General features: G+C 54.0%; 2 protein-coding genes across 6 annotated transcripts in view; one reads left to right on the top strand and one right to left on the bottom strand.

The window, feature by feature from the left end:
* Nucleotides 1-2,254, top strand: part of QRICH2 (glutamine rich 2) — a 34,304-nt gene extending 32,050 nt beyond the window's left edge. For all 4 annotated transcript variants that reach the window (XM_072781694.1, XM_072781693.1, XM_072781691.1 and 1 more), the window contains exons 19-20: nucleotides 686-820; nucleotides 2,031-2,254. In XM_072781694.1, coding sequence (XP_072637795.1) covers nucleotides 686-820; nucleotides 2,031-2,218 — 323 coding nt within the window. In that variant the 3' untranslated portion in view covers nucleotides 2,219-2,254. The remainder of the gene's footprint in view (nucleotides 1-685; nucleotides 821-2,030) is intronic.
* Nucleotides 2,255-4,982: 2,728 nt separating this feature from the next.
* Nucleotides 4,983-10,341, bottom strand: UBALD2 (UBA like domain containing 2). Of its 2 annotated transcripts, none has more exons than XM_072781696.1 (3): nucleotides 10,134-10,341; nucleotides 9,802-9,864; nucleotides 4,983-6,148 (listed from the first exon to the last, which is right to left on the bottom strand). In XM_072781696.1, the coding sequence occupies exons 1-3, from the start codon at nucleotides 10,251-10,253 to the stop codon at nucleotides 5,828-5,830; spliced, it is 504 nt and encodes a 167-aa protein (XP_072637797.1). In that variant the 5' UTR covers nucleotides 10,254-10,341; the 3' UTR covers nucleotides 4,983-5,827. The 2 variants fall into 2 exon arrangements, with proteins under 2 accessions (XP_072637797.1, XP_072637798.1); XM_072781697.1 differs by having other exon boundaries at nucleotides 4,983-6,145; nucleotides 10,134-10,340.
* Between the last annotated feature and the right edge of the window lie 16,054 nt (nucleotides 10,342-26,395).

Raw genomic sequence — 26,395 nt, 5'->3', positions numbered from 1 at the left:
CTCCTAGAAGGCCATGGGGCTCCTGGGCCCTGGGTGCCTTCTTCCCCAACTACCTCCCTGATTCCAAACATTCAGGGCTTTGAATGCCCCAGGTCAGTGTTTGCAGGTTGGGGACAGCCGTCTAGCCTCAGTGGATAAGTGGGCATGTCACGGCCACATCCTTCTCGCCACCTTCCTTCTCATGCGGCCTCACTGGCTTGCCTGCCTCAGCCTGTGTTTCCTCCACCAGGGCCAAGTCCTACTCCTTCAAAACTCAAAATGCCCCTCCTGAGCCCCCTGCCACTGGGTGAATTTGCCACCCCCCTGAGGCCACCCCCAGTTAGCCAGACCTGCGGTGCCCTGTTTGTCCCTTCCTGCCTGGTCTTAGAGCCATGTGCACCTGTCTAGTCGCCTCCCCTCCTGAACCAGGAGCCCACGTCACAACCGGTGCAGCACCAGGCCCAGGGCTGATGTGTGTAGGTCCTCAGGGGATATCTGAGTGGGTGGGAGGGCAGATGGATGGACGGACATGAGAACGAATGGGGTGCTTAGGAGAGGCGTATCCAGTAGTTCAGACTGGGAAGGACCCCAGCTGAGGCTGGCTGTGGCCAACTGCCCTGCAGCCCTCTCCCCATCCCCATGGGGCCCCCCAGAGCTCCCATTCGGGGTCTCGAGCCTGACCCTCTGCTTCACTCTCCCCTGCCAGCCTCTTTCTCAGGGATGCCAAAGCACAAGGCCAAGCAGTCCCGGCCCCACGTGCACCGGCAACAGTCCCTCAGCGACAACGGCCAGCTGCCCTCCCGGCCTCAGAGCGCTCAGATGCTGGCCGGCAGCAGTTCAGGTAGCTTCCCTTTGGCTGGAGCAGCCTCCCGGGAGGTCTCACCACTGCCCCAGGCCTCTGCCCCTTGCCCCACCAGCCCCCTTTCCTGCCCATGGCTGGTCGGTGCCCTTATTTCCCTGGAGAGAGGAAGCGCCAGGGAGCTGAGAGACAAGATGGGAGGGAGAAGAGAAAATATGCATCTTTGCTGACTTCTTGATCTGCGCCAGGGCTGGGGGTTCTATGTCGTCACTGGGTCCATCTCCCAGGAGAGGGACTAAGGGCAGGGTGCCTGGTGGTCCCTCGAGGCCCTGTTCTCCCCTGAGGGGCTGAATCCTGTTGAAAGTCTGGGGGCTAAGGGCCCCGGGGGTCCAGCCACACCTGGAGGGCAGAGAGGGATATTGGCCTGGAGCCAGGAGACCCGATCAGCTTCAAGTGACTCTGAGCAAGTCTCCCCGCTCTCCAGGGGCGCCACCCCCTGCCCTGTCCCCGATGCCCTCCCCACCCACTCCATCTCCAGCACTCAGTGAGTGCCCTGAGGAAGCAGAAGCAGCGAAGTGATGGTGCTGGTCAGGGCACCTCGCCTTAAATGAGGGTTCTCAGCAGCCAGGAGCTTTACACATATGAACTGATTTTAATCCTTATACCAACATTACGAGGTAGGGACCACTGTGAGCCTCACTTACAGCTGAGAAAACTGAGGCACAGAGAAGTTAAGGTATTTGCCCAAGGTCACACAGCTGGGAAGCCAGCAGCAGTGGAGTTCCGACCTAAGTTGCCTGCCTCCAGAACCTGTGCTGGCAACAGTGCGTAGCAGGCTGGGATGGACGATCCAGTGGGGGCTGTGACTGTTTTCTTGGGGGTCCTCACCTTCCTGCCCTCTGGCACTCCACTATCTACTGTCAGGTGGAGCAGGAGAGGGAGAGAGGGCAGTCTCAGAAAAATGCCTGCACCTGTGGGTGGGCACGCTGCCTCAGTAGTCCCTATACTATGAGAGGAAACCTTACTAAAGAGGCAGGCTCCTGGCCACTGACACGGGGCTTGATTATTTTTAACTCCCAGGCCTTGGAAAGGAGCTCTGCTTGGGAGCTTGCGTGAGGGCTTGCACTGCCCACCAGAGCCCTGGGGGGCCCCGCTCCCCTGGGCTTTGGGCAGCTGGGGAGGACCTGGCGGGCTGCGGTGGGCGTGGGGGCTGGGGCAGAGCCACCTGAGCCCCCCACGGCCCCTCTCACAGCTCCTTCTCAGCCGCAGAAAGACAGGCCCGTGTCCTCCGAGGGGCACCTCTCTCAGCCCAGTGTTGCCCACCCGCCCAGCCCCAACGAGATGGCCAACCTGCCCGCGGGGCCGGAGACGCACAGGGATGTGCCTCCTGGGGAGGGGCTCGAGGAGCCCACCCGGGGGCCGCGGTCCACAGCTCATTGAGCCCAGTTACTAATAAATGTTTAGGAAGAAGCTTGAGGTGGCGAGTGTTGTCTGGTCTTGGCTGGGGGAGATGGAGCGGAAGGGGATGGGGCTCCGCCAGCCAGGCACTGCCAGGCCACCCCCAGGTCCAGGTGGCCGACCTTCTCTTGGAGAACAGGTGGCACTTGTAGCCTGAGAGTTAGACCATGACCCCGCCCCCCCAAAACAGACAAAGACGTCCTCCAAGGGCGCTGGGGCTTCGGGAGAAGCAGCAGAGGCCAGGCCCCAGATCTGGGAGCTGGCGGGGTTTGGGGGGTCAGGACCTGCTCTCACACCTGCCAGCTCTCTCCTGCTGTCCCCCTGACTGGGGCCCTGCCCTCCCATCTGGGGGGCCGGCCTAAAGGGTGGCCTGGCCAACTGGGACGTTCCGGACACGATGGGGTTCATGGAGTCCAGCCTTGAGCCCTCCCGTGAGGCAAAGGTGAGGCTGGCAGCCGCCTGCTGCTCGGCTGCTTCTGGCTCGGGCAGTGCCCAGCTCCTGGCACGACGACCTGGGGGACCAGTGCCACCGGCCACCTGGGAAGGTTTCTGTTTGCAGCTAACCCTTGAGTGGCTGCTGCAGAGGCAGAGGGGCTGATCAGGGGCTGCGGGGCCTAGGCCGGTTCCGGCTCCGCTCCTCGCTCCCCAGGAAGGTAGAGCAGAAGTGTGTGTTGAGGGGGGGTTAGCCAGGTGACTGCCACTTGCCCAGTGGCTCCGAGGCCCAGCCTCTGTCCTGCTCCAGCCCCCTCAGTCCACTAGCACCAAACAGGCAAGAGGGCTGCCTGCTATCCAAAGTTCCTTGTGCGAAACGTCTTGGCAGGTTTGAGGGGACAGAGCAAGGCCGGGGGGCTGGGCTCAGCAGGTATGGAAACTGTAAGGGTCCAGCCCCTGCGCCCAGCCGGACCCCCAGGGACAGGGGAGAAAAGCCTTCCCCCTGAGGCCTCTGGTGCCCTAGAAGCAGCTTTCCTGTCTTCAGGTCTGTTCCCATGGGGGCCCCATCCCCAGCCCCCATCTCCCTGACTTGGTAAAGGGGTGTCTGACACAAGAGGCCTGCTTTAAGGTGTGAGGGAACAGGGTGACAAATCACACAGGAAAGGAAAGTGTGGCAGGAAACTGCCCAGAAAGGGTTTCTCCCCGGTCCCATGTGGGCAAAGGAGGGTGGGGTTGGCTGGGGGGTGTCATGGGGTAGGGCAGGTGCTCCCCGGCGGGGGGGGGGCTTCCCCCTACTTTCCCCACAGGCTGAGATCCCTCCATGTTCAGGCGATGACCCAGTGCTCTGGCTGGACAAGAGGAGGGAGCAGCTGGAACCCCGGGGGCCCGGCAGGCACCCCTCACACCCCGTGCCCTGTGCTCCTCGAGCAGGGGCCAGAGCCAGGTCCAGCCCGCTGCTCCTGCTCGGGCTCCCTTGTCTCACCCTGCCTGAGAAATGTCAGCAGGTTGCTGGCTCCTCCATGTCCCTGGCCTCGAATCCAAACTCACCAGCTCGCAGGGAGGAGCAGGAGCAGGACAGCCCAGCCCTCCACGCCCTCGGAAGGACAGGGAGTGGAGGACATTCCCCAAGCGGCCCAGGCCAACCCCCATCCCTGCACCTGGGCCAGGCCCCCCAACCCCTCACCAGGTTGTGGTCCCAGTGTGGCCGCCCACGTCCCCTCCAGGGACTTCCCCTAGCAGCCCGGGAAAACACAGGTGGGCTGGCAGAGGGGGGAGGCTGGGAGGTGCCCCAGGGGTTTCCAACCAGGAAACAAAACTGAAAGGACTAACCCAGGCTCAAAGTAAGCCAGCACATGCAGAGGGGCTGAGGGCAGCTGGGGGGCACCGGGGAAGCAAGCCTTCTGGGTATGAACCTCCAGGCCCAACCCAGAGTAGGGTCCCTTACGGTGCTCTGGCTGCTGAGGGAAAAAACAAGCCCCCCCCCCACATGTTGAAGAGGTCTTGGGGAGCAGGGGAGCTGCAAGGTAAGCCCCCCACACCCACATGTTGAAGAGGTCTTGGGGGGCAGGGGGGCTGCAAGGTAGCATCCCTCCTCCCCAGCAGGAGGCTGTAGGAATCCCAACCACGAGGCCAGCCACCACCCCCTCCAGCCAGCACACAGGCTCCTCCTGCTTCACCTCCTCACCACAGTGCGTGATCACCTGAGAAAGGGCCCCATTGGGCCAGGAATTGCCAACACTGCCTCCGTTCTAATGGCTGGTGGCTGTGGGGAAGGTGGGAAGGGAAAGGCAGCCAGTCTCTCTGGGGACCCACCCTGTCTCTGTGGATCCTGGACAGCCTTGGCTGACCTCATGGGCACAGCCACTCAATATGCATTCAGGGACAGGCTACCCCCAAGAGAGGACAGGAACAGAAGGGATGGACCCAGCTGTAAGATGTCGGAGGCGGGGCAGCTTGGGGAGGGGGGGTGCCATGGGCCACCAAATGAAGGAGTGGCTCCCCCCCACCGCAGACAAGACAAAGGCTCCGGGGTAAACGCCAGCCTGAGGCAGGCCACACAGCAAGGGTCAAGATGGGGAGAGGATCACAGAGATCTATCAGGCCCAGAACCCCCTCTCCTGCCCATACTCAGCTGGACCCAGCCTGTCCCATCAACCCCCTGGTCTGGACACCCCGTCATAATATCCAGACCAGCCAGTGGCAAGGAAGCCCATCCCCTCCCCCATAATCCCAACACAGTGGGAGCCCCACCAACTCTGTTCCCCAGGAGAGCACTTTTCCTCTCAAGGCAAATAAAGGCACCGCAAGCTTAGGGTAGTTAGAAAAGTCTCTTTAAGTTTTTAAATTAAAATTTCACCCTGGTGAGATGATTGATTTGGGAACTCAATCCAAAGGCAAGCTCTCCACTCTGGTCATCCATGCGGGCGGGACGCAGTGGGAGAGGCAGGGTGGCCATGGAGAATCAGAACCCCCGCCAGGCAGAGCCGGAGCCTTTGACCCAAGCAGGCTCTTTAGTTCTGCACCAGCCCCGCTCATCCGGCTGGTGACAGGAGGCACCGGGACAGACAAGGAGCCGCAGGGCCGCTGAGGAGTCCGGATGGGGAGAGCTCGTGATGGCCAGGCCTCCACACCTCCAGCCGCAGGGTGCTCCACCGGGCGCTGGAGCCCCCGCCGTGGGACTCCCTGGAGTGGACCCTGGGGGGTCCTTGTGATTCCAGAAGGCGTGACCTCTGAGAGGCAGCCAGCAGACACCTCGTGACTACAGGATCACCCCCACCTGGCTTCCAAGCACCTGCCCTGGGATGAGGGGTGGAAGGAGTGCTGGCCCAAGGGGATGCTCTGGCCTTTCCTGGCCAACCCCAAAGCCTCAAGCCAGCCAACCCCATTCTCACATACATTAGTTATATTTATATATTCATATATATTATAGTTATATATTAAAAAGAGAAAAAACTTGTCTGAAGAGAAACTCCTGAAGGACCCAAGTGGCTCAGGAAGTTTACTATCCCCCCCCACCCACAAAAATTCTTTTATAAAATCTTCCAGTGCGATCTTCAGGAAACCCCCGCCCGCCCCAGCTCCCCCCCTCCCCGGCCTCCTGTGTCCCCACGGCCCTGGACTGCCTGCCAGCTCCAGCCCAGCGCCTGGCAGCACCCAGTCTCATCTCTGGCCATCCATGGCAGCCACGGCCTTCTGCTGCGAGCCCCCCTGCTGCGCCCCGGGGGGCCACGTGGGCTGCGGGTGGTGGAGGTGGTGGAAACTGTGGGCCGTGGGGGAGGAGGGCGGGATCCAGGCAGCCTGGTGGCTGGGTGGGGACGAGGCCCAGAAGGAGCTAAAGTTTGCCGGGGGGGAGCAGGCCACGGCCGTCATAGGGCTGTTGCTGCTCTGCAAGCCGTCGGAGGCACGAAGCTTGGAGAACATGGCCAGTGCGTCGGGGAAGTTGGGCGGTGTGGCAGGTGTGTTGCTCGGAGTGCACATCTGCTGGGAGAGAACACAGGTGTCGGGAAGGTTCCGGCTCACCCCCACCCCAGCTTTGAGCCGCGCCCAGTGGACCCGCAGAGCCCCCGCCGGCCCAGTTCCCAGTTGCGCGGGCAGCTTGAACGGACCCTTCTCACCCTGAACCAACACAAACAAAATATAAGGACAAACCCTGACGATTTTTATCAAAACCAAAGAAAGCTTCCTGGATGCCGGGCAGGGATGCCCGGAGGAGTGTCTGCCGCAAAGGGTTAATTCCAACCAGAGGCCAGGGTGTCAGATTCAAGTGAGGACAAGAGAGCAGCCCAGGACACCACCGCTTAGCGCCTCGGCCCGGGAAGAAACCAGCTGGCTCCCTCAGTAATCCGCCCTCAGATGTTCCGAGGTTGTTGGTCACAGGAAGGCCGCCAGACCCAGGGTCTCCCTCCTCCGCGACGGCCAGAGGAGGAGCTGCACCGTCTCAGCGTCTGGGCTCGCTCCACGCACAGCACCGGGCCGCAGGCCTTGGAGCCTGGGTCTTCATGATCTCACCTGTCACAACGCCCGGACACAGGTGAGGAAACTGAGGCCCGGAGTGCAAGTCACTGACCAAAACACACCCGCTGCAGACTACAGGCTAAGAGGATGGGATTCCTGGGCTCGGGTTCCCGGGGCGGTGGGGGCTCCCAGAGCTGCAGGCCCCAGCTCCTCACTCTCTACCCAGCTCTGTGCTCCTGGGCTCCCCGAGGACAAAAACCAGGGATTTGGGGTTTGTGTGTCTCTAGCATCTCCCCCATGCTGTGTTGGTGGGATGCTCAGCCTGTTGGGTCCTCTCAGCCCTCCTCCTGGGGGTACTTGCAGACACCCCAACATCTGCTTTCTGCCACTACCCTGGGAGGGAAACTCCCCAAAATCTCCAGTGTCCCTCCCCCCACTTTCTGATCAGGGACCCGGGCCCGGAAGGTCAAGGGTGGGGTTAGGGTGCTGCAAGGGCGGGGTTAGGGTGCTGTGCAGTGACTGGCCCTCTCTGGATGGGGCCAGGGGTGTCACCCAGAAGTCTCTCACAGGACCATGGGGAAGAGGCAGCAGAGAGCAGGGCCCACACAAAGCCGGTTCTGACCTCACAGCAGCTTCTCCCTTTCCCAGGAAGCCACGGGAGTCCTTCTTTGAATTTCTCCTAATTTTAGCAACACCAGCCCCTCCCCCAGGCACCGGGCTGGGGGAGCAAGATTCTAGGGCTCTTCACCTCGCAGAGGGAGCTTTTAACAGCTCTGCAGTTAAATCCCAGCCAGAAATGGGGAGGGAGGCAAGTCTGTCCTGCTAACTGGGCCAGCACCCTATCAGCAGCTACGGAGCTCCACCATTGTCTTCCTCAGGGGCGGCCACAGGAGTCCCAGCAGGCCTGGCCCCACCCAGACCACTTCCCTCCTCCCTTCGCTGTTCCCCGCCCCCCACCCCAGGGCTGACTTCTCGGCAGCAGGAAACAATGAATGGGGGGTGGGGGTAGAGGCCAATTGCATCACAGCATCGTGACTTCCCCAGCGGACCGAGCCAGTGAGGCCTGTCTCAACAACCACCCTGCTGCAGAGAATGGCCTGGCCTGCCTGGACCAGGAGCATCCTGTGCCCACCTGGCTGTGTGGGCTCGGGCAAGTTCCTTAGCCTCTCCGAGGTTCTCTCTACTTTGGTAATAGCAGGGGGTTTGGACCCGATGTTTGCAAAGCCCCTCTAGTTCCTTGCTTCTAACAACTATGGATAGAGCTTTCCAGTCCTCAAGCACACCCAGTGTGTCCAGGGCACGTTGCTTCCAATCCAGTGCCTTGCTCCTCTTCTCAGTGCTCCCCAGTTAAAACCGGAGCACCCCTCACTGGGATGCCTCCCACTGTGAATGTCCAGGAGTTTACGGGACAACCATTTCTCAGTTACTCGTGCCCTGGGTCACTTCTGCGATTGCTATTATGTCATTACTGTTCCTGCTTTAAACTTTTTCCTTTGATTGATTCTCTCTCAAAAAAATTACAGACTCCTTTAGGGCAGGAACGGCATTCTATGCGGTGTATTGATGGATACACCGATTATAATGCCTGTTACAAAACCTGCCTTGAGGGAAGTTTTAAGAGATTATAATCCCTGGGTTCCTGGCTGGCTCAGTTGAGAGCAAGCGACTCTTGACTCTTCATCTTGGGGTCCTGAGTTCCAGCCCCATGTGGAGAATAGAGAGGACTTAAATTTCAAAAGTTAAAAAAAATGTGGGGCAGGGGGAGAGAGAGGGAGAGATTGAGATTAAGAGAGAGACACTCTGACTATACTCCCCTGGGATTTGCAGAGAAGGAACAAGGTCTAAAGGGGCCAGTCATCCAGTCATCCCAGCTCCCCCCTCCCCCCCCCCAGTCAGCCTCCCCGTTCATGGCATCACAGAATGGCTGAGCTGGAAGCCCCTGGGCTTTTTCAAATGGCCAGAAATTGGTGGAGCAAACCTCAAGGCCCTTTTGAGGGGGGGGCAGGGTGCTCCCAGGCTCTAGTGCAAGGTGGGAGCCAGAGCTTTCCCACCGTCAGGTACAGAGGAGGGTCTCCTAGAGATGACCCCTGTTGGTTTAAGGAACCTGGCCTTAGCCGCCATGGCCCCGGAGCCCCCACAATTCTCCCATTGTATTCCAATGCGTTTTTGTCTTTTGATTTGTACACAGCATGAGCCACTGGGAGCAAAAAGCCAGTTAAAAGGTCAAGACAGACCCTTCCACCTGTCCTTTGCAACTAGGTGAAAACAGGGCACCAAGGACAAGACAGAGCAGAGCGACCATTTGCAGCTCCTCCAGGAAGGGCAGCAGCTCTGGGAAGGGAGGCATGGGCAAGGACATTAAGTGTTAAAAATGCCAAAAATGCACTCCAAAAGCCACAACAGATCTCCTGGGGAATAATGTCTTACAATCCCTATGGCCCAGGCCAGTCCCTCCTCCCCCAGCAGGGCTAATAGGTAACTAGGGGGGGTGGGGAGGGGAGGGGAAGGCATTCAAGCCTCCAAAGCAAAGCGATGTCCCCTGCCCCTGGAAGGCAGGACACCCCACTGAACGGGAGGGCAAAGGCTCAGGCCGAGGGGGGCCGCGGAGAGCAAATCGGGACCTGAGGCGCTCGGTTTCCCCGTACTTTACAGGGTCTTCACCTCCTGGGATCACATGCAAATTCCCGTCCTGATCTTGTCACAGTCCGACCGTCCTCCGCGCTCAGGGCACGTCCCTTTCCCAACAACAGGAAAGAGTGAACGTACCTCTCTGGGTAGAGCCCCGCGCCCGGAGCCAGGGTGGATTTGGCCCTTTCCTGTTCCCTGCAGCGCTGCGGGGGGGGGGCGGGGAGCTACCGCCCCGGGGGCAAGAGGGGGCTCCCCGCAAACGGACACCCCGGGGCCCGTCCCTGGGCTTCCCAGGTGCCCCAGGCGACGGGTCGCATCCGAGCCCCCTCCGCACTCCGGGGCGCCGGCCCCCCCGCCCGCCCCAGGTCGCGGGTCCGGCCGCCCGGGAGGCAGGGCCACCCAGCCCGGCGAGCCGGCGGCCCCGGAGCCGCTCTTTCCTGGAAGACATTTTGGCTCTTTGTTTACATCGCGGCGCGGCGCTCCCCGGCAACATGGCTGTCACCGCCGGCGGCTGACAGCGCCCCGCGCCCCCGGCCCCCGGCCCCACTTACCATCTGGTGGTGGTGGTGGCCGTTGGGAATGTTGGTTTCTTGGAAAAACGTGCTCAGGGCGGTCTGCGGACACACACGGCGGCGGGGCGGCGGTTAACGGGGCCGGGCCGGGCGGCCCCCTCCCTGCCTCCCCCCCCTCCCGAGGTCCCCCCGGGCCGCGCGGCGTTGGGGTGCGTGCTGGGGGGTCCCGCCCGCAGGGCCCTCCGCGCCGCCCCCGCCCCCCCGCGCGGCCGCCGAACGCCCCGCCGGGAGGCAGAAATAGAAGCCCCGCGCCCCCCCCGCCCCCGCCCGCCCCCGCGCCCCCGCGCCCCCGGGGCCCGGCCAGCGCGCACCTCGAACTGCCAGTGGGCCGCCTGCAGCAGCTGCTTCGCCTGGTCGGCCGCGCAGCCCGCGGCCAGCACGAACTGGTTGATCATGACCTGGTGCCGCAGCTCGTCCATGTTCACCGACATGGCTCCGGCCGCCGCGCGATCCCGGCTCGGCGGCCGCGGGAGGCCGGCCGCCCTCGGCTCGCGCTCGCCGCCCCCGGAGCCCCGGAGCCCCGCCGCCGCCCGCCCGCCCGGCGAGTGTCCCGGTCCGGCTCCCGCGGCCGCCGACACCACAAACAACGGCGCGGGGCGGGGCCGGTGTCCCAACGTTCGGGGGCCGCGAGCCGCCGCCGCTGATTGGCCCGCGCCGCTCGGCCTGCGCCCGGCTCCGGTGCGGACGTTCGATTCGAATCCTGCGGCCTGCGGCCCGCACTGTTTCTCTTTTCGCCCGGCCGCGCCCATTGGCGGAGGCCGGCGCCGTGGGGCGGCCCCGCATTGGCCGGCCGCTGTGTTTTGGCTCGTCCGGGCTCGTGATTGGCCAGGCCCGGGAGTTTGGGGCGGGGCCGCGCGCGCTGATTGGCCCGCCGTGCGCCCGTTTGAACTCAACTTGAAAACCTTGAGTGTCTGCTGATTGGCCGAGCGCCCTGTGTTTGCTGTTGTAGGCTTGGGGGTGGTGCGGCCAAGTTCATTCATTACTTCATTGAAACTGAACATGCTCAGCTGGAAAAGCAAGACAGAGTGGCTTTGACTCATTTCCTCTGAAAGATGTGGTCATCTCGAGAAGCAGAATGATCAAAATAGAAAACAGAGAGTTTGCAGCTGCTCGAGTCTCAAAATTGTTTATTTTTTTTAAACTTTCAAGCATCTCTCCCCCCACACACACACTTTTTCAGCCTGTTATAGAAATAAAAGCTACCCGCTTTCTACCTCCTCTTGATCACTACCATCCCCACAGGCCAGTCTCTTTCTGGTTTTCAGACCAAAAACTTTGCTCTCATTGGCTCTCAAACCCCAGCCATTTAAAAACAAGATTTGTTTATATGCTCTTGAGCTTCCATCTTCTGGATAAGGAAGTGACCTTCGGGGGGCGCCTGGCTGGCTCAGTAGGAAAAGCCTGTGACTCCTGATGTTGAGGTTGTGAGTTCGAGCCCCATCTTGGTGTAGAGATCATTTAAAAATAAAATCTTTAAAAAAAAAAAAAAAACCCCAACGATTTGACTTTCTGGGCTTTGTTTGGGAATTGTGGGGGTGGAGAAAGAGCTAGGAGTTTAAGCCGACTGAGGAAGAAGTACAGAGGTCAGGAAGGTAAATATTACTAGGAACTCAGCATTAGAATTGGTTTCTGAAAAACTTAGTTTTGGATCTGAAATACCAATCACACAGTATATTTAAATTACCTAAGGGTCTGCCAAATAAAGAGGCTAAAAGATAGCAAGCCATGGTTCTATTTTGATTTTGCCTAGAGTGAATTAAGTCTCTGAGACAATAAAAAATAAAATGTAAATAAGAGAAACTACACCCAACGTTTCTGTACTGATGAAAAACAGCCTCAGGCTTTGTAATGAGCTTATCTCATTTAGTTAGTCCTTTTGTTTGTTTGCTTGCTTCTTTGTTTGTTTATTTTGAAGAGGAAGGAGTCAGCTTTTTGACTGTTTCTCTTGCCTTAATGAAGTACATGCACGTGGGCTGAGACCCGAGTGTGGCTGGAGAGCTGAGCACAGCTTGCAGCCCTTCCCTTCCAGTAATTGCAAGGTGAAAACAAAAGTGAGCAGCCAGCAGCCTGTATTGCTGGGGAGCTCAGGCCACAAGCAGCCCCAGAACAAGGAAGTACTGTCATCGTGGGGCTCCGGTTCTCACAAGTACATACAGGTGGCAAACATGCCAGGACCATGAGTAGTAGGATTTACCTGGGCAGAGGCATTTTAGCTTTCGGGAGCCCTTGGGTCTTAATTAAGAAATTCTCCAGAAAGACAAGCATCCTGAAAATGCCAAAATTGCCAAACCTTTTCCTCCCCCTGGCTATCAAGATGGTTTATTCTGAAGATTTCTTTAATGTTTACCATTTGCAGGTATCATTATCACAGCTGTGGGCACCTGGGCAAGGTGTGGAGGACAAGAACCCCAAGACAGAGGGACTCTGGTTCTGTGGGCCTAAGGTCACTCTAGGCAGAGAGAGAAGGAGAGCAACAGTTCTGTCTCTGATTTGTGGCCGCCGGAGGTGGAAATGCTCAGTCCATACTTTGGCTTCTGAGAATCTGGTTGGAGATGAATGGGGGTAGGGCTTCCCTTCTCAGGCCAGCTTACATAGGAGTGTCCCTGTCCTGGGAGCGCAGAGAGAATGAATGAGGTCATGTTTGTAGAGGGCTTTGAGCTGCTGGGATGAAAGCAACTCTCCCAGCACGAGGTATTATTAACTGAAGGTATCATTATTTTAATCTGAGAGCACAATGTGCAGCAGGTAAAACAGAGCAATAAAAACATGCCCATTAAGAACAAGTAAAACAGTAGTAGCCTCAGAAGGAAGAAAATCTTCGTGCCATCAATGGCCTGAGCTACAGAATGAGCCATGAGGCAGCACCTGGAAGAGAGAGTCTCTTCACCAGGGTTTCCTCTGGCGGTTCCCAAAGATCTTGTGCATGTAAGTAGAAGAGTGGGTTGCTGAGACAGGCGACAATAGCTGGACCACAACAAACCACCACCGCCCACCAAGCACTTCCTGTGAGCCAGGCACCTTTCTAAGAGTTTAATGTCACTGAACTCATTTCAGTCTTCACAACAATCCAGAGTCCCGTTTCACAAGCCAGGCGGCGAAGGCACACTGGTGGGGAGGAGCCTCCCCGAGGTCACAGTACCAAGTGGCGGGGTGAGGTGTTGGCTGAGTCTAGTTCCAGAACCTCGAGGTTACCCACAGCACACCGCCTTCCTTTGTGCTGGAGTCGTTACCTTTTCCACACACGGGCAATCGAGGCCCCTGGGGTTTGCAGTGGGGCTCCTTGAAAATGAGTGAGGCCTCCATGGGGGATGGGGCCACCTGCTGTCTCGATAGCTTCATATTTGTTTCCCTACTGCTGCTTCAAGTTGCTAGGACAAAGGGACAAGTGGCCAGGAGAAGGGGAAAGAAGTTGGGGGAAGGCGAGGGAGGGTGGGATGGATGCCCAGGGGGCAGTTGGCTGAGGCTGGAAGGTCCAGGCCCAGGAAGGGGGGCTCAGGTGCTGGCAGGTGGATGGCTCCCTTCCCCAGTTGGACTTCCAATGCTACTGCTAGCTTTTGTTTGCTTAACGCAACCTGTTTTGTGCTACTACTTTCCAGTGAAAATGGATGCTATTTCTACTAAATAGTGGGTTAGATGCACCTTGCTGCTTCGGAGCATTAATTTTTTTCTAGTCTTTCTCCTTAAAGAGAATGGGGGCTAGTGCAGGAGTGCTTCCTCTACTCCAGGCAAATCCCAGTTCCCCTCTGTGATAATTGAGATTTATGTCTATTGAGAATGTACTATGAACTCAGCTCTGTGCTAAATCCTTTGCTTGAATTATCTTATATAATACAACAACCTCGTGAGGTGGGGACTGTGCATATCCCCAATTAGGAAGTGAGAAAAGCAGGGTCAGAGAGGGTCAGTGACTTGCTCAAGGGCACTTGGCTAGCTCAAGGTGGAGCTGAGCTCTGAACTCAGGTACGTGTGTTTGCACCCAAAGCTGGTGCTCTTAAATATCATGTTCTACTTTCTCTCCCTGCCTCCCCCCTGGAATCCACCTTATCTTCTCTTCTCCCTCAGTGTTACTAAAGAGACAGAAAAGGGTGTCTGTGTTGTGGGAAGCAGCAAGAAGGTCAAAGCCATTTCACAAGTGATGAGTTCATGCTGGTTTATACCAGCTCCATTTTCACCAAATATCACATGTCCCCCAAGGGACAAAGGCCATACCACTCCCAACACAGTTAATGGCATTTCCTATAAGCAGCGCTGGTGGCCTGTACTCTCTGTCCTTTGTCAGCCTGGTGATAAGGTGGCCCTGTCTCTGATTGCCAGGTGTGTCTCATGGTAGGTGAGTCTGAGAAACTTTCGAAGGGATGCCAGAGGCTGGGTCTTCGCCCAAGGGGAGAGAAAGGCAGGGTAGAGAGGCAACTTTCTTTTTTTTTTTTTTTTTTTTTGAGAGGCAACTTTCTAAGGAAGGTTCTTCTCAGGGGCCTTCGATTGTCCACTGGGACTCAGGCTCCTGGCCACTTTCGATGGTCTAGGAATTGACTGGCATGGAGCTGGGCCTCTGTGGCCTCACCCTTGCGTTCAAAACACAGAAGGTCCGTTGCTGTGGCAGCTGCTGACTTCAGGTTCTGTCTGGGGCAGCCTTCTTACCTGACCCACCCTTTTTTTTTGTTTTGGGTGTTTTTTTTTGTTTTTTGTTTTTTGCTTTTTTTTTTTTTGAGAAATACATACACACCAAGAGTTTGTGTATAACCTATGCATGGTTTGAGGAGCAATGAGCAATCACCCACGTACCCAACATAGAACTTAAGATGTCCAAGGCTAGTACCTTTGAAAGCTCTCACATGAGCCTCCCCAAAAACATACCTCCCTTTCTCCCCAGACTCACTATCTTCAAATTTGCATTAATCATTCCTTTGCTTTTCTTTGACATGTACTTCTGTACATATATATCTCCAAACAATGCACCTTTGCGTAGGTGGCTCACCCCTTCTGTGCCCCATCCCTCTCTCCAGTAACTCTGCTGGGTGGGCTCCGTGGAGCTGCCCTTACCAACATGGGTCTCTCTTGCAAACAGGGCTGGCTCTCTTGTTCTCTTTTCCATGAGCCCAGACAGCAACTCTGGTCCAAACTAGCAATCATAGGTGGTAAGGAGATAGTCAGGAAGGTTGCTTGGAGGAGGAAGAAGTAAAGCTGGCAAGGATTGAAGTAGATAAAAAGGAGAATGAAAGGAATTTTCAGAAGAGGGAACAGTGAGAACCAAAGCCCAGAGTTACTTTGTTTTTTTTGTTGTTGTTGTTGTTTGTTTGTTTTTTCAGAGTTACTTTGAAAGCAAGTTCATAGCAAGGAATGTTTAAGGCATCTGTTGGGAGGTGATGAGGTGGGGGGGACACTAAGCTCAGGCAAGGGTTAGAGCGGATCTCCTCTGGGCAGTGGGGTAGGAGGGGGTGGTTAGTATCCTTTCCTTAATCCCCCCCAAATGCCACATGCTTTCTGAAGCTGGTGCAGCAACTCCTCAAATTAATCAGGTCAGGAGAAGTTATGTTCGGGTAAGTACAGTCCTAAATTCTTACTTCTCACCAATACGAAGTTTGCTGCAGTTTGGTGACTCTCAAGAAGAACTGCCCTCTGGGCAATGACGTGATGACCCAGACTGTGGGAGTTTCCACGATCTTTAGCTGCCAGTTGGTAAACTCTAGCCCTTGGGTGGCTGCCTGTTTTTATAAATAAAGTTTTATTGGAACACAATTACCCTATTTGTTTATGTATTATCTCTGACTGCTTTTGTGCTACAACAGAGCTGAGTTATTGCAGTATGGATCACAAAGGCTGAAAGGTTTCCTGTCTGTTCTTTGTACTTTGGGGAACATGCCAGAAGGCAAGAGAGTGCTGAAGAGTCGAGCCTTGGCAATTATGTGCTTTAGCCCACAAGTAACACATCTCTGTTCACGGTTCCTTGTCCAGAAGAATCACACGGCCTCTCCTAACCCAGGAGGAAGCAAGAAAAAGAGGAGACCAGGGTATCAATGACAATATTAACCAACTAAGTCCCAGGCTGTGGGGCAGTGACAATGAGCCTATTTTTACCTGCTTATCTCTAAATCCCAGAAGTGCAGAGGGAATTTACTTGGCATAGGACTCAGCAGGGCATAGGGCAATGCTGGAGAGGCCTGGAGTTTCTGATGAGATACCGTTTGAGGTTTCAGGAATTTTCAGGAACACAGGAAGTCAGGGCGAGTCCTGGAAGAGATGCGTTTGGTTAAAATAAAGTTCCTCATCTTTTTTTTTTTTTTCTGCAAGTTTGGCAGTGATGGGTGCCCTTCTCCTTCAGAAACACAGGGCGCCTTGGGATGTGTGCTATTTCCTGACCCCAAAAGCCCAAGCCACACAGATCATTTTTTTTGACCAAGCACGGGGGCTAGAAATAAACACAGGGCAGCGTTCTGCGTGAAGAGGAAGGAAGTATTTACTGAGAACGAGAGCACCGGGTTGTACACAACAGAATTGGGAAACCACCAGAATGTGCCTCATCGCCAGCGGCGCCCATGCCTAGCATGGCCCTGGGGCCTGAGGACAGTCAGAGAAAATCCTGTATCCTGCCTTCTGGGAGCCCCAAGGCAGGGCTGCCCCACTGAGCAGACTTTGTATGGAGCCCACTCATCAGAAGGGCCTGCTCCAGGAGACAGGGCGTCTGTCTAGGCCCCAAGGCAGTTACAAAGCCCAGGGCATATATTTAGAGTTTATAGGAAGGTAGGTTATTCATCTGCCAGAGCTCTTGGAGAGAAGTTAAGGCCAAAAAGGATTTCTGTAGACAAGAGGATGCAGAGCATCAAAGAGCTTGTCAACAAATGGTCCTAATTCAGATAAGAAGATGATGTAGAAGGAAGTGGGTAGGCTAAGGAAGACAGATTAAACATGGAGGGAGGCAAGGCGGAGGTGGGGCTGGAGGGACATCTCCATGCTTTGCCCTTTACTACTGGAGCCACAGCAGACAGAACTGTTCAGGGGGGCTTGGGACTCAGAGTAACCTCAGGCAAGTTCCTGCTCCCTATACCTAGTTGAGGGAGCTTCGGTTTCCCCATCCAGGAAATGAGAACAATAACAATGCCTATCTCTTAGGGTTGTTTTAAAGATTAAATGAGATAATCGATTCAGAAGTGCTTAGATGGAGTGATTACTCAAAAATGATTCTTCTTGGGGTGCCTGGGTGGCTCAGTCGGTTGAGCGGCCAACTCTTGGTTCTAGCTCAGGTCATGATCTGGGGTCCTGAGATGGAGCTTTGCATTGGCTTCATGCTCGGTGGGGAGCCTGCTTGAAACTCAATCTCTCTCCTTCCCCCCTGTGCCCCTCCTCCTGTGCACACATCCATGTGCTCTCTCTCTCTCTCTCTCTCTCTCTCAAATATATAAATAAAAATCTTTTTAAAAAATGGTTATTCTTTGGGGCACCTGGCTGGCTCAGTCGGTAGAGTATGCAACTCTTGATCTCGAGGTTGTGAGTTTGAGCCCTACACTGGGTGTAGAGACTTTAGAGACTCTTTAAAAATTAAAAAAGAATCTTTAAAAAATCATTATTCTTTATATATATATATCTCAATAGCCATAGGCACTTACATATGGGAAATGATGTATCCAGACCTTTGGTTGGCTAGGGTGGGGTGGGAGGCAGGAATTCAAAGAAACCAAAGATCAGGAGTGGCAGGTAAACTGGCTCAGAGAGTGGGTAAAGCCCTGATGGGCAGCACTTGATGGTTTCTGTGGTTTAAATAGTCTCATTATGGCCAATTTCAAGCTACCAACAGTTTAACAATTGGCTGGCAAAAGTCCTGAACAATCAGCTTTAGAGACCAGGCCCCAACCCCAATGAGCTTTCTCTCTAGTTAGCAAATGACTTATAAGTGAAAAGTTAACAATAGCGACTCACAGATACACCCTTCTCCCCCAGTCCACAGAAGACTGATCTAAGTCTTAGGAGCTAGAGGGCCATTTAGGGGTGCCAGTCCCTTTGAGTGCAGGGACTGAAGCTGTTGCATTTTGGGGAGGAAAAAAACCTGGCCTTTTCTCTGGCCATCTAGTAGCTACCACAAACGTGATAGGTAGACTGTGTTTCTGGCATTTTGAATTCCAGTGGGTATGGAAAGATGCTATCTCAGAGGATCCAACTTCTGGGCTCTGCCTCTAGCCAATAGGGTTTTATCATACGAAATCCTGGAATTCTTTTTTTTTTTTTTTAAGATTTTTTATTTATTCATGAGAGACAGAGAGAGAGGCAGAGACACAGGCAGAGGGAAGCAGGCTCTATGCAGGGAGTCCGACACAGGACTCGATCCCGGGTGTCCGGGATCAGGCCCCAGACCGAAGGCGGCGCCAAACCACTGAGTCACCCGAGCTGCCCGAAATCCTGGAATTCTGACATAAAAATCACCTTGGAAATTCAACCACTTCAGAACAAAAAAAATTTTTAATTAAAAAAAGCTAGCATTTATTGAGCACCTGCTGTATATCTGGAACTGTGCTAGGGCTTTCTATGCCTTGTCTAAGTTCAAACGGTGCTTTGCTATTCTCATGTCATTTATAGACAAGTAAGGATCAGGGAGGGTTTTTGTTGTTGTTGTTGTTGTTTTTTAGTTTTTATTTATTTATTCATGAGAGACACAGAGAGAGACAGAGACAAAGACAGAGGGAGAAGCAGGCTCCCCAAGAGGAGCCTGATGTGGAACTCGATCCCAGGAGCCTGAGATCATGACCTGAGCCCCCCCAGGCGTTCTGAGGCTCAGGGAAATTGAAGAACTTTCCCAGGGCACACAGACAATAATAGAAGAGCTGGGGTTTGAACCTTGTCCTGTATGTAAGTGTCAAACAAGTTATACAGAAATTTATTCATGCAATAGGACTTCTAAGAAAGAAGAGTCAACAGTGGGCCAGGATTCTCAGGGGCAGCTTCGTGAAGAAGGTTAGATTTCAGCTGAGGGGATTCACCCCTGCAGACAGGAATGGCACAAATGGAAGGGTTTTCCTTGAGCAAACACATGAGTAGGAATGATAGCTGCATTCAGGGTACAACAGGTTACATGAGAAGCAGAGGCTGGAAATACCTCAGGGGTAAAACACTTGTCTTGTTCAAAGTTATAGGGAGCCACTGAAGGTATATATGGGCAAGGGAGTGACATACCAGGAAAGTTAACCTGAGAGTGAATTTTTTTTCTAAGATTTTATTTATTCATTAGAGACACACACACAGAGAAAGGCAGTGGGAGAAGCAGGCTCCATCCAGGGAGCCCGTGTGGGTGGGACTCGATCCTGGGGCCTCCAGGATTATGACCTGGGCCGAAGGCAGACGCTAAACTGCTGAGCCACCCAGGAATCCCCGGAGAGTGATTTTTAGAAGCAGGACCAAGAGATGGGAAGAGCAGAGAGAAAGCTAAGGAAATTGCCAGACAGATTTTATACATGGATTTCATCTTGGAATATAAAAGATAACAGTAAAAAAAATTAAAAATAAATAAAAGATAACAGTATACAACTAAGCAATATAATAAATCTACACCTCATGGTGCATAAAAAAGATCTAGGGCTTCCAACAGTACTGTGAGAACCACAACAGTAGGTAGTATCTCTGTTTATTAGTAGGCGGGCGCAACACAGTCTTTGAAGCGCCCTAATGAGGATAGCAGTTATCACTTAAATAAACAAGCAATTAGCTCAGGAATAAATGTGTCGCTGTAAATGAAGTCATTGAATCACTGGCCTGTGGTGGACTTTAGCCCACACTCAAGCTTTAGCTGAGCTGCACCAGGAGTGCCTATAGGACACTTGTAACCCCCTCGATAAGAATCTGATCTGACCCTCCGTGGCTGTTCTTTCTCACTCCCCTCTTCTCATCTGCGCTGTGGTTCCTGGGCCTGCAAGGAGTTAGGTGACGGATCTGACTTCAGCTCCAGTTTCCGAGGAGTAGAGGCAGGGAGTGCCGCTGAGAGAAGCTTCATGGCTTTCTAAGTCCTACCAAAGCATGGTTATGGACAACTTCCATGCAAACGCAGTTTATCATGCATCACATCCCCGCCGCCTGTGTTGGGTTTCTGAGCTTTTTCCTTGAGTGGATTCATCCTCTTACACTGGCCCTGGAAGACAGCCTACCCTGCAGTAAAAAGAAACCAAACCAGCAGTACGAGTTTCCCTTAGCAAGACCCAGTGCACGGAGTCTGGGACACCTGAGTTCTGAGCCATGTTGCTACCTGTATGGCCTTGGGCCAATTCCCTGCCCTCCCCAGCCTGCAGCTGCCTCATCTGTCAGGTGAAGGGGCTGGACCAGATGACCTTTAGGCCTCTTCCAGATCTGATGCTCCAGCCAGGACACACATGGTTAAGAAACCCTAGGAGAAAGACGAAAATTCGTTCTAATTTTCTTCCTTTGAATTTCTAAGTAACCACAGTCAATCATTGGTTAAAGAGGGGCATAGGGGCGGTCACCAGGGCTGCCTCTTTCACACTCTGTTTTCTCTGGGTTGCAGGAGACAGGGGCTGGGCTTTTCGCCTGCCTGGTGTGTTTACCGGAGAAGGGCAATGCTGGGCTGAGATGCTAGCGGTGCATTCTTTTCACACTGACTTCATCGCGCAGAATGTGCAGCCCCAGGTGGGGGCTGAGCTCAACACCAAAAGCAGGGCCGAGTGGATGAAGGCAGAAGTGAGTGTACTGAGACAACCTTACAGGGTCTGCTGTTTGATAGAATGATCTGGAAGTAAAGGAAAATAGGGGCACCTCGGTGCCTCAGTCGGTTAAGCATCTGCCTTGGGCTCAGGTCATGATCTCAGGGTCTTGGGACCGAGCCCTGCATGGTTGTGATGGGGCTCCCTGCTCAGTGGGGAGTCTGCTTGTTCCTCTCCCTCTGCCCCCCACTCGTGATCTCCCTCCCTGTCTCTCTCAAATAGCAAAGAAAAATCTTTTTTTTTTTTAAATTTTTTTTATTTATTTATGATAGTCACAGAGAGAGAGAGAGAGAGGCAGAGACACAGGCAGAGGGAGAAGCAGGCTCCATGCACCGGGAGCCTGACGTGGGATTCGATTCCGGGTCTCCAGGATCGCGCCCTGGGCCAAAGGCAGGCGCTAAACCACTGCGCCACCCAGGGATCCCGCAAAGAAAAATCTTTAATGGTAGTAAACTAAAATAAAGTACAACAGAACAGACTCTCCTAATTTGTTTTAAAGATTTTATTTATTTATTCATGAGAGACACACAGAGAGGCAGAGACATAGGCATAGGGAGAAGCAGGCTCCCTGCAAGGAGCCTGACACAGGACTCAATCCCAGGACCCCCGGATCACGGATCACGACCTGAGCTGAAGGCAGACGCTCAACCACTGAGCCACCCAGGCACCCCATCCTAATTTCTTTAAACTAGTCTTGAATAGGATTAAGGTCCCAGGTCCCTCATTTCTGCAGATGCCAGATGCCCAGGCAGCAGGGCTAAAGCTGGGGAGAGACCGTTGAGACGCCTGCAAGGCAGTGAGTGTGAGCGCCACGTGAAGGTCACGCACCCTAGCACCTTACCCTGCTCACCCTGGACTCAGCCACGCTGGGCTGTGTAAGCATCATCTTTCACTTCGGTCTTAAATGGAAAAGTAGATTAAGAAGCTACAAACCCCACTGAAGTTTGCTGCCGTGTGAACAGTTCTTTGTTAGTGGCACACAGCTGAGGAGGAAACTAACAATGAGGAATTCACATTTGGCAAGAAGCAAAATATGAAAAGCCTGATTGCTGGCTTCCTAATGGACAAGGTTATTTTCCTCATCAGAGAGCAGTAGGTTGCCAGAGGAACCATCTGCAGGGTTCGAAAGCATTTAGGATCAGACCCTCTGTCGGTGTCAGCCTAGTCCACTGATGGGGAGTAGGATGTGAAATTCGTTTCTGGTTGTTTTAGCTTTAATCCACTGAAACCATGGCCCAAGGACTTGAGAGAGGTATCAGGGGCCATGTGTTGCTGACGGGGCCCTATCTTTTGGAGAGACCCTGCACTCACTCAAAAGAGCCAGAGGTCTAATCTTCCTATTAGCCTAGCAGGGACAAAACGGCCAAACAAGCAGCAAAGAAGGGGCCTGCCCTGGCCCCAGCCCCTTGGATCCTGGAGGCCTCCCACCCCCCACCTCCCCACCCCCACCCCCACTTTCCCCGGGGCTGTCTTGGGAACACTGTGCTACAAACAGGGCAGCATCTGTCAGCTTTTCACCTGCAGGCTCCCTCTCCTTCCTGTTAGAGGAATCTGTGAGAATCGTTCAAATGAGTGGATGTGTCACAAAGGTGGAAAACGCACATCTGAGCTGAAATCAGGACAGCCCAAATGAACAAAATTGAAAGCTCTAAGGGACGAGCTGACCTCGAAATTACTCATCCCCGTGCTCCCCCCACCCGCTTCTCCTTTTTCTCCCTTAGACCCAAGGTTGAGAAAAGCTGGAACCTGATAAAATGTGTGTTTTTTTTTTTACCTCCCAGCCTTGAGTGGATGCTTAGAGGAAGCCCCTGAGACCCTTCAATGCTGGGTTCTTAGCGGAGATTCTCCCAAGGGCTGCATCTGTAGCATGCAAATGGAGAGGACGCAGTGAGGCTATTTACACAAAGGATGCCTGGTATTTGCATGTAACATCCCCACGCACGTGGTGCCACCCCTCACCAGACCATTTATTCAAGTTAAAAGCATTTTTATGGCTCTCTTGATGGCAATCACTTCTGGATTTTTCCTTTGTCTGCGCCGTCTTCTCCCTCAGGCCTTCTCCCTGGCCCAGATCCCTGGCAAGCAAGCCAAGTGGCGCCACGGAAGGACCAGAGAGGAATGCGGGACTAGCCCCGCAGAGGTGGCTGCTGAAAGGCTGGGTTGCATATCTCAACTCCGCCCTGGGCACTGGCTGAAGCTCTCTTTTCCCAAACGACAACACCATGTGATTACATTGTAGAAGGTGAGACTTGAACTCAATTCCCAGGGAGTCTCTTTAAGCTACAATTTTCTCTGAACTATCCCGTATCCCTTTCTCTTCTGTCTCGGGAGCCTAGAGGGCTGGTTATCACTTCTTATTTATTTCTAAAATTAATTACAAAGACTTTTTTTTTAATATTTTTTTTTAATATTTATTTATTTATGATAGTTACACAGAGAGAGAGAGAGAGGGGCAGAGACACAGGCAGAGGGAGAAGCAGGCTCCATGCACCGGGAGCCCAACGTGGGATTCGATCTCGGGTCTCCAGGATCGCGCCCTGGGCCAAAGGCAGGCGCCAAACCGCTGCGCCACCCAGGGATCCCCAAAGACTTTTTTTGAGTAGATTCCACACCCAGTGTGAGGCTTTAACTCACAACCCTGAGATCGAGAGTCACAAGCTCTACCGACGAAGCCAACCAGGCAACCCTATTGCTTTTATTTATTCTATTTATTTATTTATTTAATTTATCCTACTATTTCTTTTTAACTGAACATTGATTGACTTATTGTTTCTTTACAAACAGCCAGTGAGGGTTAGGTTATTTTACTTTATTTTATTTTATTAAGAATTTATCTTTGGGCACTTTTGTGGCTCAGTGGTTGAAATGTCTCTCTTTGCCTCAAGGCATGATCCCAGGGTCCTGGGATCAAATCCCGCCTTGGGTTCCCCACAGGGAGCCTGCTTCTTCCTCTGCCTATGTCTCTGCCTCTCTCTGTGTGTCTCTCATGAATAAATAAATAATATCTTTTTTTTTTAAATAATATCTTTTTAAAAAAGAATTTATCTTTATTTTTTAAAAGATATTATTTATTTATTTATTTATTTATTTATTTATTTATTTGACAGTGAGAGAGAGAACATAAGTAGAGCAGCAGGCAGATTGAGAGAGAGAAGTAGGCTCCCGGCTGAGGAGGGAACCTGATGCAATGTGGGGCTTGATCCCAGGACCCTGACATAATGACCTGAGCCAAAGGCAGATGCTTAACTGACTGAGCCACCCAGACGCCTCTGAGAATTTATCTTTAAGTCATCTCTATACCAAACATGGGGCTTGAATTCACAACCCCGAGATCAAGAGTCATATGCTTTATGGACTGAGCCAGCCAGGGGTTCCGGGGCCAGGTTATTTTACAGATGAGGAGACTGAAAATTGGTAAGAGCTTAGTCCAAAGTTACCTAACTGGGGTCTTGATTATTCCAACTCAAAGTCAGTGCTTTTTCTCTGTGTCAGTTTCTTCAATTGTGAAATGGGGGTGTTAATAGCACGTAGTTCATAGGGTGGCTTTGAAAGATGAATGCTTTAGTATGTAAAGCATTCAAAACAGCGCTGGGCACAGAGAGTGTTCAATAAACGTCCACTAATATTATTGTGCTATCCCTTGTTTTTCTTTTCTTTTCTTTTTTTTTTAAGATTTATTTATTCATTCATAAGAGAGAGGCAGAGACATCGGCAGAGGGAGAAGCAGGCTCCAAGCAAGGAGCCCAATGCGGGACTCAATCCCAGGACCCCAGGATCATGCCCTGGGCCAAAGGCAGGTGCCAAACGGCTGAGCCACCCAGGGATCCACTATCTCTTGTTTTTCTTTACTAGTCTAAGCTTTGGATTCCTGACTCATTCGTGGGAGGAGGAACCAAGTTATAGGCTTGGACAGTGTTATCTAGGATGAGGAAGGAACCTGTTTCCCAGACTCAGAGCAGGCTGAGCTGGGACCAGAACAGATGCTTGCAAGTGACAGAACTGAGCTGCCCTATTGAGCCCCATGCCCGGCTGGCTCTGACCGAAACCCTCAAATATGGAGAAGCCCATAGGAGGATGGTGCGGGATGTTGAGGGCAGGAAGAACAAAAGTTTCTGAGTGGAGCCCAAGATTATAAGCCTACATTTTACTCTGCAATGTGCTGAAGGCCTTCTATCTTGAGGTGGTTCTAGATTCTTTACGACTCATATTTTACTTTATCGGTACTATAAGGTAGGACCTGCATCTGGGGAAAGGAGTAACGAGAAGGACATGAGTTCTGTCCCAGAGCTATGTCTGGATGCTTTCTAGTGGTTACTGCCAGGGGTTGGAGGTAGGGCTCTGAACTCTGTCAGGGAGCTCTGTGCTGGAGAGAAGGCTGCCCACCAGCTTGTGTGGGCCAGGGACTTGCCTTGTAACTCAAGCCCTCCTCATAGCCATCAGTCAATATAAACAATGGAAATGTGTTCCTGCCATGCTCTGGACTTTTTTTTTTTTTTTTTTTTTTTTAAGATTTTATTTATTTATTCATGAGAGGCAGAGAAAGAGAGAGAGGCAGAAACATAGGCAGAGGGAGAAACAGGCTCCATGCAGGGAGCCCGATGTGGGACTTGATCCCGGGACTTGGGGATCACGCCTGGAGCCAAAGGCAGATGCTCAACCACTGAGCCACCCAGGTGTCCCATGCTCGGGACTCTGGAGAAAACCAAGGCAACTGGGCCTACGTGTGGACCCTTAGCACCATGTCTGTTGGCTAGTGCTGAAAAGAGGGCAATGAAAACCGCAAAAATATAATCAGGAAAGAGCTAGATTCTATTGAAAAAAAAAAAAAAAAGGCTTTGAGAGCCTAATCAAGGGAACTGGACACTCCAGAAACTGTACTTTAAAGATTGTGAAAAGTTGTTGAAGTCATGTTCTAGCAGTTGAAATTTCTGCTGATCAGTCCACCCTCTCGGGGGGGGGAACCACCAGACCCACAAATAAAATAAAAGGCTTAAAATACAGATGTCTATAATTAAGCTTTTAGAGTGCTGCCTTCCGCCTGTCCGAGCCTCCCACTGTCTTGTGTGTTTTCATCGAGGAGCCCTCTCTTGCTCGGCCAGGCCCCGTGCGCCTTTCCCTGCGCTGACTTTTCGCACGCAGGCCTCCAAAGTTTCCAAAAGATGCAATCAGAGGTTGGACGTCTTGATCTTTATCTTGGGCTGATGCTCTCCAAACCTCAGGGCTGCGGGAGCCGCCTCAGGGACCCATCCACGGCGTGCATGTGATAGAGCTCGGAGCTACGTGGGAGGGATGGTGTCATCTTCCTAGCGGGTCACCGGCATTGAGTAACCTCCGCGACCCCTGGGAGGTGGGATCAGCGGAGCGCTCCGGGGCGGAGAGATGCTGCCTCCACGCAGCCGTCTCTCGGCTCGGGATGCACTGGGGGGACCCGGGGGACCCCTCTGCGAGCTCCCGCCTGCCCGCTCTCTGAGGCCAGGGGCGCGGCTGGAGCAGCCGTCCCCCCGCCGGGCGGCCGCGCACCGCCTTCGGGGGTCTGGGACCGGGGCGCCCTGGGGTCCGCAGGAGCCCGGCCCCCGCCCGCGGCCGGCTCCCAGCTCGGGGACCCCCGCGGCTCGCGCCGCATCCCGCCGCCCATTGGCTGGCGCGCCGCCGCCGCCCCGCCCCGCCCCGCCCCGCCATTGGCCGCCGCCTCCGCGGGCCCCGCGCGCGAGCGGTCGCTGACATCACGCGGCCTGCGGCGGCGGCGGCGCCCCCGGCCCGACCCGCTGCCCCCTCGCAGAGGCGCCGCCGCGGGGCCCGGCGGAGGATGGTGCGCGGCGCGCCGGGGGCTCCCCGCCGCCAGAGCCGCAGCGCCGAGGCCGAGCCGGCCGCGGCGGGCA

This window comes from Canis lupus, chromosome 16, assembly GCF_048164855.1.
Source record: "Canis lupus baileyi chromosome 16, mCanLup2.hap1, whole genome shotgun sequence".
NCBI lineage: Eukaryota > Metazoa > Chordata > Mammalia > Carnivora > Canidae > Canis > Canis lupus.
This window is presented reverse-complemented; position numbering and strand designations above follow the sequence as displayed.

What these genes read in the sequence shown, in the direction of transcription:
- UBALD2 (XM_072781696.1), bottom strand. Translation starts at nt 10,253, where the DNA reads ATGTCGGTGAACATGGACGAGCTGCGGCACCAGGTCATGATCAACCAG. An exon ending in CGGCCCACTGGCAGTTCGAG is followed by an intron (nt 9,865 to 10,133) that starts GTGCGCGCTGGC and finishes GTGTGTCCGCAG; the next exon opens with ACCGCCCTGAGCACGTTTTT. An exon ending in GCCACCACCACCACCAGATG is followed by an intron (nt 6,149 to 9,801) that starts GTAAGTGGGGCC and finishes GTTCTCTCCCAG; the next exon opens with CAGATGTGCACTCCGAGCAA.